Source organism: Paroedura picta, chromosome 10 (assembly GCF_049243985.1).
Source record: "Paroedura picta isolate Pp20150507F chromosome 10, Ppicta_v3.0, whole genome shotgun sequence".
Classification (NCBI taxonomy): Eukaryota; Metazoa; Chordata; class Lepidosauria; order Squamata; family Gekkonidae; genus Paroedura; species Paroedura picta.
The window spans coordinates 82,599,969-82,620,833 of record NC_135378.1 but is presented as its reverse complement, the minus strand read 5'-3'; the positions used below and the strand labels follow the sequence as shown (position 1 = coordinate 82,620,833).

At 48.0% G+C, this 20,865-nt stretch overlaps 1 protein-coding gene across 1 annotated transcript in view; it reads left to right on the top strand.

Annotated features, from left to right (window-relative positions):
• Positions 1–20,865, top strand: part of ADAMTS3 (ADAM metallopeptidase with thrombospondin type 1 motif 3) — an 86,773-nt gene that overhangs the window by 47,916 nt on the left and 17,992 nt on the right. Inside the window, exons 5-15 of the mRNA XM_077301170.1 lie at positions 1,673–1,872; positions 5,827–5,910; positions 7,235–7,391; positions 9,123–9,228; positions 9,988–10,131; positions 11,005–11,137; positions 13,115–13,228; positions 14,597–14,742; positions 15,342–15,517; positions 16,869–17,002; positions 18,355–18,478. Of these exons, the coding sequence (XP_077157285.1) occupies positions 1,673–1,872; positions 5,827–5,910; positions 7,235–7,391; positions 9,123–9,228; positions 9,988–10,131; positions 11,005–11,137; positions 13,115–13,228; positions 14,597–14,742; positions 15,342–15,517; positions 16,869–17,002; positions 18,355–18,478 (1,518 nt within the window). The remainder of the gene's footprint in view (positions 1–1,672; positions 1,873–5,826; positions 5,911–7,234; positions 7,392–9,122; positions 9,229–9,987; positions 10,132–11,004; positions 11,138–13,114; positions 13,229–14,596; positions 14,743–15,341; positions 15,518–16,868; positions 17,003–18,354; positions 18,479–20,865) is intronic.

Genomic DNA, 20,865 nt, shown 5'->3' with positions numbered 1-20,865 from the left:
TAGTGCAGGGGGTTGGACTAGATGACCTTGGTGATCCCATCCAACTCCATGATTCTAGACACCAACTGTAAGTATCCAGGAGGCTGGTCACGGGTTCCATGATTCACTAGTGAGCTGTTCTCCATACAATTTGTCTGGAGGCAGCAAACATATGTTGTATCGTGCTATCTGTGTGTGTGTGTTTGTTTTTTTTGGATGATTTTGGCGCTTTAAAAACCAACGGTTTTGTCTCGTCAAGATCTTGAATGCGACATAAAAATAATTTGACATTAAATACGGAGTTTTAGCTTTTGAAGTTTTCACAAAAATCATACACAAAAATCCCGTTCTCGTAAACTTTTTTAAAAACTGGCTGTACGCACACTGGGTTACACATTCTACAAAGATCTGTTACTTTCCTCAGTCCTGATGTGTTTATGGTCCCAGATCAGTGTTCCTAGTGAGTAATGCATTGCTAGAGCCACAAATGAAATTTGGGAGCTGAATGAGCACCGTGACACCACAGTTAGACCAATCGCAAATAAGAACCCCTTGATGGGCAGAAGCAATTGAGATTTGAAAGATGCCTGTGTTTTTGAACAGGGATACATGGTCGGTGCATGGTCGGTGAAGCGCGCATAATGCCGTGGTGCGACAATTTTGCACAAATGTTGTGAGAGCTGCGTATCTAATTGAACAACTGGGCACGTAGAAAGACAGAGAGAACAGTCTAGATTTCTGTAGCTCGCTCTACATGGGCCTTCCCTTGACCCGGAAATTACAGCTGGTGCAGAATGCAGCTGCTAGGGTTCTCACTGGCACATTGTGAAGGGCCTATATCCGGCCTGTGCTAAGGCAGCTGCATTGGCTGCCAGTTGTGGCCCGGATCAGATTCAAGGTTTTGTTACTCACCTTTAAGGCCATCTGTGGCTTGGGCCCTGCCTATCTGAGGGACCATTTATCTCCCTATGCCCCCTGCAGGGCTCTTCGCTCTGTGGGTGCTAATCTGCTTGTGGCCCCTGGCCCCAGAGAAGCATGCCTGGCCTTGACCCAGGCCAGGGCTTTTTCAGTCCTGGCCCCGACCTGGTGGAATGAGCTCCCGGAAGAACTGAGGGCCCTGACGGAGTTTTCTCAGTTCCGCTGCAGAATGGAGCACTTCCACCAGGTCTTTGATTGAGGCTGGGCCCAGAAATAACTAGGTCCCCTCCCCTGGCCAATGTAATACCGTTCTGTGAACCTCTACCCTTACCCGAAATATATCATGTGGAACAGATGTTATTTTATTTTTCATACGATGGTTGTTACCCACCCTGAACCTTCAGGGAAAGGCATGTTAGAAATAAAACATGATTCTAATTGTTCATGCCCCTTGGAAGTCAAATCCTCTTCAAACAATGGGCTACCCCTGACTTTATAGATTTATGTTTTGCAAGGCAGCCCAAGCATTTGGTTGGGGCCCCAAAAGGTCCAGTCTGGGGCCCAGACCCAAACACGTGGAGGTCATTCAACACTGGAGTGCAGATAGTCAAAAACTGTCCCCCAACTAACAAATGGGTTTCAAGCAACCCTAACCTGGTTGAATAGGCAAGACCTGAAACCAAACAAACGAAAAAAGGAAACATGGAATCCATTCGAAAGCTATTTGCGAAGTAAAATAGCAGTAACAGAAAATTTCATTACTGTTTCTCTGCAGGGTCTGATTTTGGAGGGCTACCGAACCTGGATTCCACTTATGCAAGCATAGTGGAACATCTCAACGAGACCCTGAGACAACGGAGGCATGCGGGGGACGATGACTACAACATCGAAGTGCTGCTCGGGGTGGACGACTCGGTTGTCCGGTTCCACGGTAAAGAACACGTCCAGAACTACCTCCTCACCTTGATGAATATTGTGAGTGAGTTTCCTTGGTGCTCTTAGCTGGTGGGAGGCAGCTGGGGACCCAAAATTCAGTATTTTTAGGGCTGAGGTCCAGCTAGCTATCCACTTGATTAGAATCAGGGTGTGGCCTCAATGAGGCATTTCCCAGATTTCAGTGCAGAAGGCCTGTCTGGTGCTCCAGTATCTGTCCTAATTGTCCACCAAAGAGCTCAGTGCAACACATTAGATCTACCTCGTATGGTAGGTCAGGCCCAGCAGGACACTTTCCCAAGGATTTCTGGTGTGCTCCTTGGTAAAGGTAAAGGTATCCCCTGTGCAAGCACCGAATCATGTCTGACCCTTGGGGTGACACCCTCTGGCGTTTTCATGGCAGACTCAATACGGGGTGGTTTGCTAGTGCCTTCCCCAGTCATTACCGTTTACCCCCCAGCAAGCTGGGTACTCATTATATCGACCTCGGAAGGATGGAAGGCTGAGTCAACCTTGAGCCGGCTGCTGGGATTGAATTCCCAGTCTCATGGGCAGAGCTTTCAGACGGCTGCCTTACCACTCTGCGCCACAAGAGGCTCTGTGCTCCTTGGTAGAGTGGTAATTTAAACTCACCCCAATGTAGCCTTCTACATACATTACATTGGTAGTACCCACAATTCACTTTTATTGTTGTCATTATTATTATAATTAATTGGATTTCTAGCCTGCCATTCTTGGAGACCAGGTAGCAGCGGATTCCACAAAAAAAATCCATACAGTACAATAAAGAAACCCATAAAATCCCATTAAAACCCCAATAACAATATACAATAACTTCCACAGATGGCAAAAAACCATTGTCCCCTGAGACAATACTTTACAAAGGCAGCATGGAGGGACCAGGTGTTCGGTGCCAATATATTTGGATGCCAACGGGTCTCACAACTCGAACGCTTATCCACTGTCACCTGCCACCCTCTTGAACCTTCACAGAATCAGACTCTCCGCCAGATGGCTATCCAACCTCTGTTTAAAAATCTCGAGAGATGGAGAACCCACAACCTCCCGAGGAAACCTATTCCACTGAGAAACCGCTCTGTCAGGAACTTCTTCCAGGTGTTTAGACGGAATTTAGAATAATAGAATCACAGAGTTGGAAGGGACCTCCTGGGTCATCTAGTCCAACCCCCAGCACTATACAGGACACTCACCACCCCATCGCTCATGTGTTAAACATTTATCGGGTGATATGACCATATGTGGTCATGGTGACCCGCTCCTGCCCTCCCGAAATGGCCAATAAGGGTCCTGGAGAGGGGGGAAGGGGAGGGGCCCCAGGTGGGCGTGTCCACAGCTCTGCTTCCCAACCATATTCTGCATGATGGCACCACTTCTGGGGTTTCTGGAAGCCTGAAGATTGTTTCAGGGGTTTCTCAACAGGAAGAAAAATTGAGAAAGTCTGTATTAAATGATGTAAAATGGTTTACAGCAAACTACACACCATAGTAAAGGCTACAGTCCCCAATAATTTATCCAAGTAACTTTGCACATCATTCTTGAATAATTCCGTTTTGCGTAGAAGACATCCTTGTAGATTGGAACCCGAGAGTACCTTTTGTCCGAGCCCCAAGAATTTGCTTCCAGATGCAGATCTCTTTTTTTCTGGATCAGTATCGATGTACTTGGCGAGGATCCATTTAGGGGATTGTCTCTTGACTTCAAACCTGGGTATTTAGCCGGGCAAATTAATCTCCTGCATTGCCTTTTAGATGCGATAATAATGTTTCCTTTGGGGAGTATTGACTTTCAGCGCTAATGGCCCTTTACTCGGCAAACCGCTGAGCCAACTTTTTGAAATCATTCCTGAAGCAGATTCGAAGTAAAAGGTCTCTTCTTTCTAAAAAAGAAAAAGGGAGCACATCGCCATCTGCCGTTGATTCAGAGCACAGCCAAGGACTGTCATTTACAGGATACTGGATGAAAGATGTTCTTCCCTGAAACACCCCTTGAAGGGTCTAATTTCATCCTGTCTAGCAGTTTAAAACCCTGGAGCTTTCTGATGTCATACCTCTCTCAGAGTTTCAGCAACTCTGGATGGCTTAAATGTCAAGCCCCACAGAGAAGGTGCTGTCCAGAGATGGTTGATCATTCTAGAGTGTCAGATCTTAGAATCATAGAGATGGAAGGGTCAATAAAGGCCATCTAGTCCCACCCCCTGCTCAGTGCAGGATCAGCCTCAAGCATCCCGGAGAAGGACTTGTCCAGCCTCTGCTTGAAGACTGCCAGTGAGGGGAAGCTCCCCACCTCCTTAGGCAGCCCATTCCACTGCTGAACTAGACTCCTAGAATCCTAGAGTGGGAAGGGGCCATGCAGGCCATCTAGTCCCACCCCCTGCTCAGTGCAGGATCAGCCTCAGGCATCCAGGAGAAGGATCTGTCCAGCCACTGCTTGAAGACAGCCAGTGAGGGGGAGCTCCCCACCTCCTTAGGCAGACCCTTCCCCTGCTGAACTAGACTCCTAGAATCCCAGAGTGGGAAGGGGCCATGCAGGCCATCTAGTCCCGTCCCCTGCTCAAGGTAGGATCAGCCTCAAGCATCCAGGCGAAGATCACCAAGCCCTGTGGCATCTAATTGCTCACCTCCCTCCAATCTGATGAAATTCCACGGACAGCTACTCTTTGGTTGCAGTTTTCTAGCCAGCTCCCTATCCACCTAGCAATCTGTAAATCCATTCTGCAGTCTCCCCACTTCCCCATCAGAACACTCAAGGCTGGATCCCCCATGCTTGTGCCACTAAGAGTACGTCCTTCCAGCTCACGATGGCCTCTCCTTCCTCTCCTCAGGAATTCAGGTTCATCCCCTGTTCTTCTGAGAACAGTTAGTTAGTTCTCTTCCTCTCTCCCCCTGGAGCAGACTGGCAAGCGTCTCTCTCTCTCTCTCTTTCCTTTTTCCTGTGCAGTTTGTTCTCTTATCCAGGAAGCTTTTTGTTCCTCAATGAGCATGTGCTCAGCTTCTATGCACATTTAGATTCTGCCAACAAGGAGAAGCAACCATGTGCAGGAGAGCTGCAGCCATGGCCTCTGACCACAGTGTCTTCTCCTCTCACCAGCCATTGTACCCTGTGAAGCCCTCCTTGGAGATGCTCTTAGGGAATAGACTTCAGGGGAATGATTCTCCAGCACAGGGGGAGTCAAACAGCGGCCCTCCAGATATCCATGGACTACAATTCCCATGAGCCCCTGCCAGCGAATGCTGGCAGGGGCTCATGGGAATTGTAGTCCATGGACCTCTGGAGGGCCGCTGTTTGACTACCCCTGCTGCAGCACGTCTCCCGTTCAAGGGCAGCTATTTTCTTTGCCGGTAACCAGCCTCGAAAAACACATTGTGAGGGTAGGAGAGAAATCAATGCGACTGCCGCTTTCAAAGGGATCAATTCTTTATCAGCCTCTTTGAAAAAAAAACAACAACAACAAAAAGATGAAGCCCAAAAAGACTTCAGCGTTTCATGCGTCTAACAGAAATTGATTGCCTTCCAAAAATGCAGCAGGAGCCCTTGAGTTGTAGGGTCTCAAGGGCGGGTGGGTGGGGGAGAGCTTGTGCCAAACCACAATCTTCCTCCGATCATTAATTTTAAATATCTAGCTGTCTTTCTGTCTGCCTGCCTATCTGTCTTGATTGACACAGAGAGAGAGAGAGAGAAACAGACACACACAGGGAGGGAGAGAGACAGATAGAGAGATAGAGAGACATGATGGATCGATAAAGGATAAATGGATGGATAGATGATTGATAGACAGACGTTTAGATAAATAGAGACAGAAGAACAAGCAGACAGATGGGTGGTGGCTAGATGGACATAGACAGATAATTAGTTAATGGATGATGGAAGGATGGACGGACAGGCACACGGACAGACAGACGGATAGAGGTATGGAGAAACAGAGACAGACAGACAGATGCAACCCCAACTTTTCTTTTGTTTTTCTTCCTTTCTCAGGTGAATGAAATTTACCATGATGAATCCTTGGGGGTCCACATCAATGTGGTGCTGGTGCGCATGATGATGTTAGGCTACGCCAAGGTAAATGAACTAGATGAGCCGTTTCTGTCTCTCATTTCTTCCTTCCAATCGGACTTGCAGTAAGGCTAGGTGGTTGGAGGAACCAGTTCAGGGATGCCCATGGGAGCTCTCGGAGGGTTTTCATATCTGCAATTGAATGCATGTGCATATTTGGTAAATTTCCAGGCCTTCCATACTAGAGACTTTGTGTGTTCTGTGTTGGCGGAGGGGGCTGTTTTAAGAAGATAAAAGGATCCCTGCTGGATCAGACCCGTGGTCTATCTAGTCCAGCCTCCTGCCTCATCCAGGGGCCAACCAGTTCCTCTGGAGGGCCAACAACAGGGTAGAAAGGCCAAGGCCTTCCTAAGAACATCAGAAGAGTCCTGCTGGATCAGACCAGTGGTCCACCTAGTCCAGCCTCCTGTCTTACACAGTGGCCAACCTTTTTGCCTGAATGAATTCCACTCAGTCACCAAGCCATTGATACTTAATCCCCGTTTAAAGCTGTTTATTCCTATTGCCATCACTCCATCTCCGGGCAGCAAATTCCACATTTTAATCGCTCCCTGTGTAAAGTAGTGCTTTCTTTTGTCTACTACCCATCAGCTTCATACAAGAGTAGCATTTTCTCCCAACAGTTTAAGCCGTCAGCAGAGCTCAGCTGTTATGGCTCCAGCAGTCTCATGTAAACAAATGCCCTTTTGCTGAGCATTGTTGTGCCTGGGAGGGGCCGTGGCTCAGTGGTAGATCATCTGCTTGGCATGCAGAAGGTCCCAGGTTCAATCCCCGCCATTTCCAGTTCAAGGATCTGGCCGCAGGTGATGGGAAAGACCTCCACCAGAAAAACGTGGAGAGCTGCTGACCATCTGAACAGGCAGTGTGGAACTTGATGGACCAAGGGTCTGATTCAGTATAAAGAAGCTTCATGTGTGTTTTTGGGGTGCTTCCTTCTCTGCTTCCCACCCACCTACCATCGGAGAGGGTCCATGGCTTAGTGGTTGAGCCTCTGCTTGGCATGCAGAAGTTCCCAGGTTCAGGCCCTGGTATTTCCAGTCAAGGTTCAGGCAGGATGTGATGTGAAAGACCTCCACTGGTCTCAGTAGACAGTACCAACCTCGATGGATTGATATTACGATTCATAGAATCATAGAGTTGGAAGGGACCTCCAAGGTCTTCTAGTCCAATCACCTGCAGAGGGCAAGAAACTCACAACTACCTGCCCACCCACAGTGACCCCAGTTCCATGCCCAGATGATGCCCCCCCCAAAAAAAACACCAGAATCCCTGGCCAATCTGGTCAGATAGCTTCCCATTCTGCTCTGACTGTCGCATGGCATTGTCTCAGTCCATCAGCCTAATTGAACGAGGAAATCCATCCAGGAGCCTGGAGAACGTTTGCCGTTGGGCGTACCAGCAACAGCGGGTGGACCCCAAGCATTCGGAGCACCATGACCATGCCATCTTTCTAACCAGGCAAGATTTCGGACCAGCTGGAATGCAAGGTACTGCAGCCCACACAGCTTGTAATACGGCTTCTTGCTTCCTTCAGAGAGTCGTTGCATGAACCTGTGGATTCCATTTTGGATTCCATTTGCCTTCCCTTTCCTCTCCCCACAACAGACACCCTGTGAGGGAGGTGAGGCTGAGAGAGCCCGGATATTACTGAAGAAAACGAAGAAGAGATGGTTCTTATATGCTGCTTTTCTCTACCTGAAGGAGTCTCAAAGCGGCTTATCACTGCCTTCCCTTTCCTCTCCCCACAACAGACACCCTGGGAGGCTGGTGGGGCTGAGAGGGCCCTGATATTCCTGCTCAGTCAGAACAGCTTTATCAGTGCTGTGGCGAGCTCCAGGTCACCCAGCTGGTTGCATGTGGAGGGGAAGCAGGGAATCAAACCTGGCTCACCAGATTAGAAGTCCACACTCCTAACCACTACACCAAGCTGGAAGAGGGGCTTTGCTCTGTGACAGGCCCTTGATCATCCACCCCAAATCCATTAGAAGTTTGATGAAGGCCAGAAGCCTCCATAAAATGCCTTTGACTCCTGCAGGCCTATTGTAATTCACACTAAAGAAGGTTTGAAATCGAATTTTGAAATTTGAAATCGAAACAGGCTTGCTTGCTGATGCTGACCGTAAGCTGACTAATACTGATTGCAAATCCATGTTACCGTGCAAGGCGCAGAAGATTGCTGCAAACGGATCGAAGGCCCATTCTGCTGTAAAACACACAAAGGAATGATGGATATCTCCTTCGAACGCCACTAGTTTGAAGTTATCTCTGTTGAACTCCCCAAGAGTGCTAACTTGTGTTTTTCATCAGGTTTCTCATTGTTTAGTCTGCACAGGGATTTTCCTGCCAATTGGATCCTGTACGTGGATTTTGTGTAGATTCAAATGAGTAGCCGTGTTGGTCTGAAGCTGCGCAATAAAATCAGAGTCCAGCAGCACCTTTAAGACCAACAAAGATTTATTCAAGCACCCTTTGGGTGCTTGCACTCGAAAGCTCACGCCTTGAATAAATCTTTGTTGGTCTTAAAGGTGCTGCTGGACTCTGATTTTACGGATTTTGTGTGTGCTGGATAGTCTCCACCACAGAGGGTGCTACTGCCAGGATTTTTGTTTAGGCCATTGAATAAAACCCTGGTTGCCAATCTCCAGGTGGGGTCTGGAGATCTCCCACAATTCCAACTGCTCTCTAGACCAGGGGTAGTCAACCTGTGGTCCTCCAGATGTCCATGGACTACAATTCCATGAGCCCCTGCCAGCAAACGCTGGCAGGGGCTCATGGGAGTTGTAATCCATGGACATCTGGAGGACCACAGGTTGACTACCCCTGGTCTAGACTACCGAGGGCAGTTCCCCTGGAGAAAACAACTACTTTAGAGGGTGGACTTTATGTTATCTCAGTCCTTCTGACCTCTCCAAGCATCCCCCCCAAATCTCCAGGAATTTCGTAAATGGGCATTGGCAACCAACCCTGGCACAGAGAAAATATTGCAGAAGTGGAAAGGTGCTGCTTGGGACAGGCTGTTTATCATGGACAGAACTGGTTCACAGGATCCAGGCTCTCAATTGAAAGAAATGTGTGGGTTTCTTTCCTGGCATTTGGGGGGAAAGGGAAGAAATATCACCTCCTGCTCCTCTCTCTTCTTCTGCTCCGGCCATGTATCAGATTGTTTCCCTCCCTGTTGTGATTTCAAAGAATCCCCCACAGTTGCATTCTTCCGCCAGGTTATGCTCCGGTTACCGGCATGTGTCACCCGGTCAGAAGCTGCACGCTCAATCACGAAGACGGGTTTTCTTCGGCTTTTGTGGTCGCCCATGAAACGGGACACGTGTAAGTCTTGCAATAAAGCGGGCTGTGGGACATGGGGACGACAGTGGTCCTCTTTCAGAGCCCACTACCCTTTGTCAAAGCATCAGACGTGGCCAACAAATCAAATAGGGTTGTCTCCGTTTGGCACACAGAAGGTCCCAGGTTCAATCCCTGACATCTCCAGTTAATAGGGCCAGGCAGTAGGTGATTTGATCTCTCTGTTTTGCATGCAGAAGGTCTCACGTTCAATCCCTGGCACCTGCAGTTTAAAGGGCCATGCACTAGGTGAAGCTTGGCTTGCAGTAAGTCCCAAGTTCAATCCCCTGCATCTCCACTTAAGAGGACCAGGCAATAGGTGATGCTTGGCTTGCAGAAGGTCCCAGGTTCAATCCCCAGCATCTCCACTTAAAAGGACCAGGCAGCAGGTGACATGATCCTCTGCTTGCAGAAGGTCTCAGGTTCAATCCCCTACATCTCCCGTTCAAAGGACCAGGTAGCACGTGATGGGAAAGACCCTGACTTGAAACCATGGAGGGATGCTGTCAGTTTGAGTAGATAGTTCTGACCTTGCTGGATCACAGATCCAATTCAGCATAAAGTAGCTTCCTATGTTCACGTGACCATAACCTAAATGAGTAGCAGGGCCTTTATGGGGCCAAGCTTATTTTCCAGCCTAGGATGGTAAACTTCTGGAGAACCAAAGAGCAAATTGCACAGGCTGCTTACACACACACACATATATAAACACAGTTTCTCCCCTTTGACTTTCTTTGGTCCTAGGCTTGGAATGGAACATGACGGACAAGGGAACCGGTGTGGAGATGAGACCGCCATGGGGAGTGTGATGGCTCCGTTGGTGCAAGCCGCCTTCCACCGATACCACTGGTCCCGCTGCAGTGGCCAGGAGCTTAAGAGATACCTGCAGTAAGGATGAGTCTGTTACTTGGAAATGCAGTCCCATGACACATGTGGATGCAGAGAGCTCATGGGTTGTTTGGCTGCAGGACTAGAATGAGTTTAGGATCTCTCTGCAAGCTCATCCAACTGTTCCCCTTTCTGTCTCTTCTCTAACCCATTTCAGTGGTTTTTTCCAACCCATTCATTTTAGTTCCCATACGCCTGCCAGTGAGGTGCAGCAATTAGTGTCTCAGACGAGGGGCTCATCTACGCTCTCGTTTTCGTTACTTGTTCAGAGCCCTTGCAGTCAGCCCCTCCCCAGATGGGTGCAGTGGTTAGGAGCACTGACTTCTAATCTGGTGAGTCGGGTTTGATTCCATGTTCCTCCCCCACATGCAGCTGGCTGGGTGATCTTGGGCAAGTCACAGCACTGAGAAAGCTGTTCTGACCAAGCAGTGATATCAGGGCTCTCTCAGCTTCACCCACCCCACAGGGTGTCTGTTGTGGGGAGAGGAAAGGGAAGGCGACTGTAAGCCGCTTTGAGACTCCTTTAGATAGAGAAAAGTGGTATATAAGAACCAACGCTTCTTCCTCTTCCTCCTGCTCTTCTCCTTCTTCTCCTTCTTCTCCTTCTTCTCCTTCTTCTCCTTCTTCTCCTTCTTCTCCTTCTCCTCCTTCTCCTTCTCCTTCTCCTTCTCCTTCTCCTCCTCCTTCTCCTTCTCCTTCTCCTTCTTCTTTTGCTAGCCAATAGAAATTAACTAAAAGATGACCTAAAATGAGGCCCTCCATCACAATACACATTTCAGTGAAAGGAAGTGCCAATGCAAAAAGGTTCCTTGTTGCCACCAAGTTTACGGTTGGGTCACCGGCCAATCACCGCATCTTGTGCTCTCCCCACAGCTCCTATGACTGCCTCCTCGACGACCCCTTTGAACACGACTGGCCCAAGCTTCCGGAGCTGCCGGGAATCAACTATTCTATGGACGAACAGTGCCGTTTTGATTTCGGTGTGGGCTACAAAATGTGCACAGCGGTATGTCCCTGGAAAGATTAAATGTTTGACAATGTAACGTTCTCAGGAGATGCCCCGTTGCTCAATGGAAGTAAAGCGTCGGAGGAGTAAAAAATCTCCGTTAACCATAGCATGAGCATTGTGGCTGAGTTAATTTAGCATACCACTTGCCCCAGATAACGCTTATCCCATTGTTATTAGGGCAGGATGCTGTTCCCATAGGTTGCAGAGGAAAGGACGTGCAGTAATGGGTTTAAACTACAAGTACAACGATATAGGCTAGATATCAGGAAAAACTTTTTCACAGTCAGAATAGTTCAGCGCTGGACTAGGCTGCCTAAGGAGGTGGCAAGCTCCCCCTCACTGGCAGTCTTCAAGCAAAGGTTGGATACACACTTTTCTTGGATGCTTTAGGATACTTAGGGCTGATCCTGCGTTGAGCAGGGGGATGGACTAGATGGCCTGCATGGCCCCTTCCAACTCTATGATTCTATGATTCTATTAACTGTTGACTGAGCATCTTTGGTGTAGCCTAAGTTAAGGCAAAATAGGACGAAGGGGGGGGGGGCGCTTTGAACGGAGCAAAACGGGCACTTTGTCCCCAGAGAACGGCCAACTGGTGCAAAAAACCGATCTGTACCCGAGGCCCTTTTGCGCAGGTGTTAAGCTTCGAAATGACCCGATTGCTGTGTCCTCCTGCAAGAATGTGTCCGAGGAAACGGTGCCCCCCACCCCCCAAAGGGCCATAGGTTCCGAAATTCCCTAGTTGAGCCAGAACAGAGACAACACTCCTTTCTATTCCCTGTAATATCCCACTCTGAAAACCGAGTGACCGTGGAGAGGGTCTGCCTTCTCCTGAGTAGACTGCTGTATATCAAGCTCAGCATGATCTGCAGCATGTGATGGCAGTTCTCTAAGGCAGGGGTAGTCAACCTGTGGTCCTCCAGATGTTCATGGACTACAATTCCCATGAGACCCTGCCAGCGAATGCTGGCAGGGGCTCATGGGAATTGTAGTTCATGAACATCTGGAGGACCACAGGTTGACTACCCCTGCTCTAAGGTCCCGAGCCGACAGGACATCATCATCATCATCATCATTAAGATAAGATCTTTATTCCTGCCACTCCCAGAACTGGCTCGTGGTGGGTTACAAATAGTCCACAGTTAAAAAACAGGGTAAAAGCCCATTAAAATATCAAAAGCAGGACATAGAATGACAACAAAGGAACAAGAAACATGGCTGTATGAATCGCTACTCATCTGCCCCATAACAAATCCCCCCCCTGATAACCACAGTAGAGGAAGAGGCAAGAGGGAACTGTAGCCTAACGCCATAGTCGGCCCTGCTGTACGGCTGCTTAGCCCCGAGGGGGGGGTCCCTTCTTGAGACTTTCCATCTGGGAATTTCAGGGACGGATCCTGGGAACTTTTGCATGCAACCCATGCTTTCTGGTGCTGAGAGCTATGGCCTTTTCCAGGATGGAAATGTGCCATTGAAGGATTTTTGTGTATGGGGGGCAATAGTAGATCTTCAAATACTCATGTGCAGTCACATTCAGGATGTCAGGCATTCTCAGCCAGGGGGCTTCTTGATGGCCCTGGAAGGGATTCCTGAATGGGTGGAATTTAATTAATTTTCTATATATTTTTAAAAAATATGTTAAACATTTATTGGGTGATATGACCACATATGTTGACCCGCCTCCCCCTCTCAAAATGGCCAATGATGGGCCTGGAGGGGGTGGGGAGGGGAGGGTCCCCCGGTGGGCTCATCCACAGCTCTGCTTCCCAACCCTATTCTGCACCATCCCTGCACTTCTCAGGTTTCTTGAAGCCTGGAGAAGATTTCAGGGGTTTCTCAATGTTAAAAGAAAGTAGATGAAGTCTGCGGTCCGTCTTGGGGCCATTATCCGGTTTTAATCTTTGCGACTGTTTTTCTTAATGCCGCCCCGTTTCTTCAAGGGGGAAAACGTATCTTAATATCTCGTCCTTTTAGTTTCGAACCTTCGACCCTTGCAAACAGCTGTGGTGCAGCCATCCGGACAACCCCTATTTCTGCAAGACCAAGAAGGGGCCTCCGCTGGACGGGACGGAGTGCGCACCGAGCAAAGTGAGAAGGCCCTTTGGATTGTAACAGTGGGTCAGATTGTGGTACCAAGAGACGGAAGCAAGATGTTGGGTTGGGTCAGTTTTGCCCTCCCAACCCATAGAAAGAGTTCTCTAGAAACTCATTAAATGGGGTCTGCTGCTTTTTTGGTGAGGGTCTGGATAACCGAGTTTCTTTGGGGAATGTCGCTTCAGTGGGTAACCGCATTGGCCTGCAGTAGAACAAGATAAAAACAAAAGAACAGAAGGAGCTCATCTAGTCCAGCCTCCTGTCTCACCCAGTGGCCAACCAGTTCTTCTGGAGGGCCAACAACAGGGCAGAGAGGCTGAGGCCTTCATAAGAACATCAGAAGAGCCCTGCTGGATCAGACCAGGGGTCCATCTAGTCCAGCCTCATGTCTCTCTCGAGGGCCAACGACAGGGCAGAGAGGCTGTGGCCTTCCTAAGAGCATCAGAAGAGCCCTGCAGGTTCAGACCAGGGGTCCATCTAATCCAGTATCCTGTTTCTCACAACCAGTTCCTCTGGAGGGCAATCAGCAGGGCATAGAGGACAAAGTCTTCCCCTGATGTTGCCTCCTCCTGGCTCTGGGATTCAGAGGATTAGTGCCTCTGAGTGTGGAGGTTCCCCTCGGCTGCCATGGCTAGTAGCCACTGATGAACTTCTCCTCTATGAATCTATATAATCCCCCTTTAGTGCTATTTATTCCTGTAGTCATCACCACATCTCCTTGCAGCCAATCCCGCATTTAAATCACTCTCTGTGTAAAGTAGTATTTCCTTTGGTCTGTCCTGAACCTACTGCCCATCAGCTCCACTGGGTGCCCTCAAATTCTAGTATTTGGAGAAAGGAAGAAAAAGAGCTAGTTTTGAGTCCAGTGGCACCTTTGAGGCCAACAAGACGGTCAGAACCCCCTTTGCCAGTGTGTGTGTGTGGGGGGGGAGGGGTTAGTTTCCAAAAGCTAATTAGAGTCAAGATGCATAAGTAATTGAACAATAAGTACAGTTAAGACTGGAATAACTCACTTAGTAAGACCTGTCAATAGCAGCAAATTACCGTACAGATAAAAAAGTTAACAATGGATGTGAGTTGAATTCTGGACATAAGTGAGAACTGCGCAAGTTAGCACATGTAGTGAGATAAGAACCCGATATCTCTTTTAAGCCCAGGGGGTTCCATTGTAATAATCTGTCACTCAGCAACCTCCCATTCCAGTCTGTGGCATTCCTGGAGGATTGCTCATGCAAACCAGCTAGAGCTTCTGAGGTTCAGACCCGCATTTTCAATTTTACTTGGAAATCCTGTGCGGGTCAAATGAACAGCATGCTAAAATAATTTCTGAGAATTTCCATCCCCCCCCCCCCTCTTTCTCAGTGGTGCTACAAAGGTCACTGCATGTGGAAGAACACCAACCAACTGCAGCAAGACGGCAACTGGGGGGCTTGGACAAAATTCGGCTCCTGCTCACGGACGTGTGGAACCGGCGTCCGCTTCCGAACACGGCAGTGCAACAATCCCATGTAAGTCTGAAGATTTGGGGAGGGGAGGGGGGTCAACAACCTAAGCATCAAGATTTGAGAGCCAGGAGGGAAACGACATGGGAAAGGCTGAGATCTCATCACTTGTCCCCTGGGAATGTACCTCATGATTCTGGATAAGAAAAAGAGCTGGTTGTTGTACCCTGCTTTTTACCACCTGGAGGAGCCTCAAAAAGGCTTACAGTCTCTGTCCCTTCCTCTCCCCACAACAGACACCCTGTGAGGTGGATGAGCTGAGAGCTCTGAGAGAACTTTGACTGGCCCAAGGTCTCCCAGCAGGCTGCATTTGGAGGAGGAGTGGGGAATCAAACCCGATTCTCCGAATTAGAGAATGCCGCTCTTAATCCGTTACGCCAAACGGGCTCTCTGCAAGTTGATTACTGCCATAGTCTAGACCTTTTGATGCATTTTTGGCCGTCCCTCTCCTCCTTCCACAAAGCCCCGGTGACATCGTGTCGTCTTTTGCTGACAAAATAGGGCAGTCAAGTTGTGGGGAGTTGGAAGGGAGGAAAGTAGGATTCGCAATCCAACATCTGAGTCTCCCAAACACAATCTCTTTTCTTACCCTTCACTCCACTAAGGCCAGTGAACGGAGGTCAAGACTGTGGGGGCGTCAACTTTGAGTACCAGCTGTGCAACATGGAAGAGTGTCCGAAACATTACGAGGACTTCCGGGCCCAGCAGTGTCAACAGCGCAACTCGCATTTCGAGTATCAGAGCAGCAAACATCACTGGCTGCCCTACGAGCATCCCGACGGTAAGATATCCCAGTTTGTTGCCTTCATCCCCTTTCTTCAGACTCAGTTCGGCCATTCCAAAAAACCTCGTATTCAGCTGAATCAGTTCAGCCAAATCCCAAATTGAAGGGCTATTCGTGCGGTTCGGATTAGGATCAAATCGTTTCAAGCCGAATCGGAAACAGCATGATTTTTGCGTGTGTGCACGTGCCTAGTGGCTAATCCGAAACAAGCATTGCCTTAAAAAAGGTGCAAGCACCGAGTCATGTCTGACCCTTGGGGTGACGCCCTCTAGCGTTTTCATGGCAGACTCAATACGGGGTGATTTGCCAGTGCCTTCCCCAGTCATTACCGTTTACCATCCAGCAAGCTGGGTACTCATTTTACTGACCTCGGAAGGATGGAAGGCTGAGTCAACCCTGAGCCGGCTGCTGGGATCGAACTCCCAACCTCATGGGCAGACAGCTTTAGACAAAGTGTTGCCTTGGGATTTCTCAATTTCCTAAAACCACTCAATGCGCACCAGATAGGGGTTGCCAGGGGCATTGATACTCTTGAGCCCCCCCTATGAGGACCTCTGCTTTCAGAGAAGCATCAGACAGATACAGTAAGATTGAAGCCTAGATAAAACGAGAACAACTTTGGACTCCCTCCCCCATTTCAACATCTCCCAGTATACTGATTACTCCATGCATGGAAAGACTTCACACCCTAGTCTTGGAATAACTTGATATAGAATGCCAGTGGAACTATGGGAAAGGAATAGCGATACATAATTTTCAGTGTGGAATTCGTCTGGGCTGAACTAGGACCAGGTGGAATGAGCTCCCAGAAGAGCTAAGGGCCCTGTTGGAACTAACTCCTTCCCGCAGGGCCTGCAATACACAGGGCTTCCACAAGGCTTTTGATTGTGGCTGGGCAGACTGCAGATCTTGCCCCTCCTCTTGCGTTGCCCCCTGGTAACATCACCCCTGGAGACTTGGAAGATCGCGGGGAGCCAGGGTGGGGGCTTCAGTTTGTTGTGTGATTTGCAAATTGTGCGCGTTTTATGTATTGCGTTGTATTGTATTTTATCTGTTGTTAGCTACCACGAGTCTACACCCGAAAGCAAACAAAACCAATAGGCAAAAAGTTGTATGTTCTTGAAATGTATTAAATGCAGTCCCAGGTCATTTAAAAGTTACTGCGAGGCAGCAAGCTGGGGGCAGCGGCCAATATAAGTATAATAAATAAATAAGAATGAAAATAAAATATAAAATAAGCAGCAATGTTTTTAAAAGGTTTTCTGGATGTTCCTATTAAATATACTGAAACAAAACACAATATTGATGATGAAGATGATGATGATGATGATGATCCTGTCTTTGGTAGCCCACAAGAGATGCCAGCTTTACTGCCAGTCCAAGGAGACGGGAGATGTTGCGTATATGAAACAACTGACCCATGACGGCACCCGCTGTTCCTACAAAGACCCCTTCAGCATCTGTGTGCGGGGAGAATGTGTGGTGAGTGACAACTGTAGCTGTTTTGGTGGCCTTTCTCGTTCTCCCCTCCTTTTCGTTCCCCATTAAGAAGCCCCTGAAGCGTTCTTCAGGCTTTGAGAAACCCCAGAAGTTGCGGGATCGTGCAGAATATAGGCAGGAAGCAGAGCTGTGGACACGCCCACCCAGGGCCCCTCCCCACCCCCTCCAAGCCCATCGCTAGCCATTTTTTTTTGGGGGGGGATGGTCGACATAACCATATATGGTCCTATCACCTGATAAATATAAAAATATATTTAACTCCTTCCTGTTTGGGAAACCCTTCCAGGGCCATCAAGAATAATTCATTGCAACACTGAATTGTGTACAGAAGGGAGGGGGGATTTTGCTTCTATAGCTACTCCCAGTGTTTACTCGCCTTTTGTCTTCAGCAGCACGAGAGTCTTGTGAAGCCATTTGTGCCTGCCTGAATTAACCTCTAAGCTTCTAGACAGAAATTTGGGTTTGCCTTCTTTTGGGACATTTGCTATGGAATATGACCGTTGGTGGCAAAAGGATCATGCAACATAAAGCTCCCAACCATATATAATAATACATTCAGATGTGGAGCTCACAATTAAAAATCACCATTCTGTCCAGGGCCAAGGTTCAATCCTGAATGCGCATGGCCATGTGTCAACCTCAGCAGCCAACCCATTCCCCCGGAGGACCAAAAATAGGGCACAGAGGCCATGTCCTTCCCATGACGATATAACCATGACTTATTTTTAGGCGTATGGGGAGTGGGAGGGAATAAGAAATCTCTTTTGCATAACTCCGGAAAACAGAATCCCACAAGTCTGCGGAATATCCCCTCAGCCTTCTTTCTATATTTTGGATAACGTACCTCCACCCCCTTCAGTCCTGGAGAAGAGAGTTGACCTCCCATTCAGCCCCTGTTTTAATTTTCTGAAATTTCACCAGTCATATGAACTAGAAACTTGCCTCTGTGTTTTTCGTAATAAAAACGGAGATTCTCAAGATTCTGAATGCTGGGCCTGGGGATTTGATTCCTGAAGAGTGCAGATCGTTTTACCTTGACCCTAGTGACAGACAGGTGGTAGATTTTGTGTTTTTCCAATTGGTACTTCCCTCTCCTCTGAGTTCTCATGGTTTGCTTTATTATTATTATTATTATTATTATTATTATTATTATTATTATTATTATTATTATTATTATTATTATTATTTAGGTTTTTATACCGCCCTTCCGTACGGCTCTGGGCGGCTTACAAAAAACATTTTTGGAACATTTACACGGAACAGTATCAGTATCAATATAACAATATAACAATAACAATAACATACCAAGTAGAACTTTGAACTTCTCTCTGCAGAAAGTGGGCTGCGACAAAGAAATTGGGTCCAACAAAGCGGAAGACAAGTGTGGTGTGTGCGGAGGAGATAACTCGCACTGCCGGACAGTAAAAGGGACCTTCACACGGACCCCCAAGAAGCCTGGTAGGGATAAGTCTACCTCCCTGACTCTTTCATTCATTCATTCATTCATTCATTCATTCATTCATTCATTCATTCATTCATTCATTCATTCATTCATTTTTGTATTTATATACTGCCGCATTCCCTTTGGACTCTCAATAAAGCAATAAAAACTAGTGTAACCCCATTAAAACCCATTGAACAACAATGAGCATTAAAAAGATGGTGAATACAGAGTTCTAACGCACCGCCCTCTCCCTCTGTCCAATTATAGGGGGCCAAGAGCTCTTTGTCATTGGGAATGAGAAAAAAAAGCTATAGCCTTTAGTGCTATAGCTGTAAATATTGAAAGTCAAAAAAGCTAAACTCTCTGTGTCCAACTGCTCTGTTGCAGACATGGAGACTCCAGCCTCCAACTTCCCCTGTTGATTTTTGTATTAGGGAACAGTATGTGCAGATAGAGAATGAGGATTAGCAGAGGGAATGTGGCTCAATGGAAAAGCTCTGCTTGGCATGCAGAAGGGACCAGGTTCAATCCCCGGCATCTCCAGTTATAGATCCAGGCAGGAGGCGTTGGTTAAGGCCTCTGCCTGAGATCTTGGAGAGCCACGGACAGGAGCTGTGACACAGTTGAAAACCCTCTGCTTGGCATGCAAAAGATCCCAGGTTCCATTCCCAGCATCTCCAGTTATAGCTGCTGCCAGTCAGTTTGGCCACCCCTGCTCTCTACCCTGTTGTTAGTCCTCCAGAGGAACTGGTTGGCCCACCACATCACACATGATGCCGGACTAGATGGACCACTGGTCTGAGCCAGCATGAGTCTTCCGATGTTCTTATAAGAGGAAGACCTCAGCCTCTCTGCCCCGTTATTGGCTCTCCAGAGCAGCGGTAGTCAACCTGTGGTCCTCCAGATGTCCATGGACTACAATTCCCATGAAGCCTTGCTAGCATTTGCTTGCAGGGGCTCATGGGAATTGTAGTCCATGAACATCTGGAGGACCATAGGTTGACTACCCCTGCTCCAGTGGAACTGGTTGGCCACTGCTTGAGACCTGTTGCTGGATTAGATAGACCCCTGGTCTGATCCAGCAGGGCTGTCCTTAAGTTTTCAGATCGGCCCACCTTTTGAAGATATTGTAGGCTATGTCTCTGTGAGGTCTGGACCACACCTGTCTAATTGGGGAAAAGTCCTTGAGGCCAGTCTTTGGAGCAGTGGCCTATTTTATTGTCCCTTCTACAGGTCTGACTTGCCTCTTATCATTAGTTTTCATTTGGCATTCCAGGGATTAACCCCCAAGCAAGTTTAACCGACCTCTCCCAACAGGGAAACAGTTAAGCAAACGGTGCCATAAGGAGCTCAAGGTGCTGGAGAACCAAATCTGCAAGTATCCGACTCATTTTTCGTGGCTCTGGGTATTTAAGTCTTAACTTTCATTGACTATGCGCCAAATGGCTTCAGAACGGCCGTGTGGGCGGCAATGTTCAAAATGGAACCGTGGACGTCCTTTCTGTATTTGACAGCTCTGGGGCACCCGCGCGAAGCTAGTCAATGAAAATTCAAGGCTTCAGGGCCAGGTCACTAACCAAAGGCATTCTGTTTAAGGGAAGACGAGAGGAGTGTTCAGTTTTCCCAAGGGAGCCCGCGATGTGTCCATCTCAGAAACCAAAGGACCTAAAAATGTCCTGGGTAAGTCTCACCCAGTTGCAGAATGTTGAGCATCCATGGCCACCGTAGACAGCTCGTTATTTTTGCTGCATAGCTCATTGCTGGAAAGTTGCTTACCCTCATTGGCAAAAAAAAAATGTGCAAGCAAACCTTTTATGCTTCCTGCGAGAAATTCTTGATTGCTGATTCCAGTGACAGAATCGTCTGAGGACGTAGTGTACTAACTCCATCCATTGGCTGGAAATTAAAAATGGAAACGCTGAGAGCGTCAGTGAGCTGGGTTTTGTCCCCAGTAGCAGTTGCAGGAGTTTTTCTGAGAACCAGCGCGGTATAGTGGCGAGGGCATCGGACCCAGGTTCCAACCCCACTCTCTCTGAATGACTTTGGGCCATTCTGTTGGGACTTTTGGAGTAGACTTGGTCCTAGGTCCCTCCAGAAAAATAGAGCTGCAGAGTAACCGAGTGTTTGGAAAGTATGCAGTTATTAGAGGCCTTTGTGGATGAGGCCACAGATTCAGACTCACAGCACTCTGAGGTATAAAAGAGAGATAATCTTTACTAGGAAAGATTATTTACAAGCATATATCATATTCATTTGCTTCTGTCTCCTTACTGAAACAGAGTAAAAAGCTTAAAAGATACATTGCAAGCCCCTGTGGCAGGCTCAAGCAGACTACATGTCACACGTCAGCAGATGGAGAGTTGAGAGCCTTAATGGCTGCTGCGTCTTGCTTCAGCAAAGG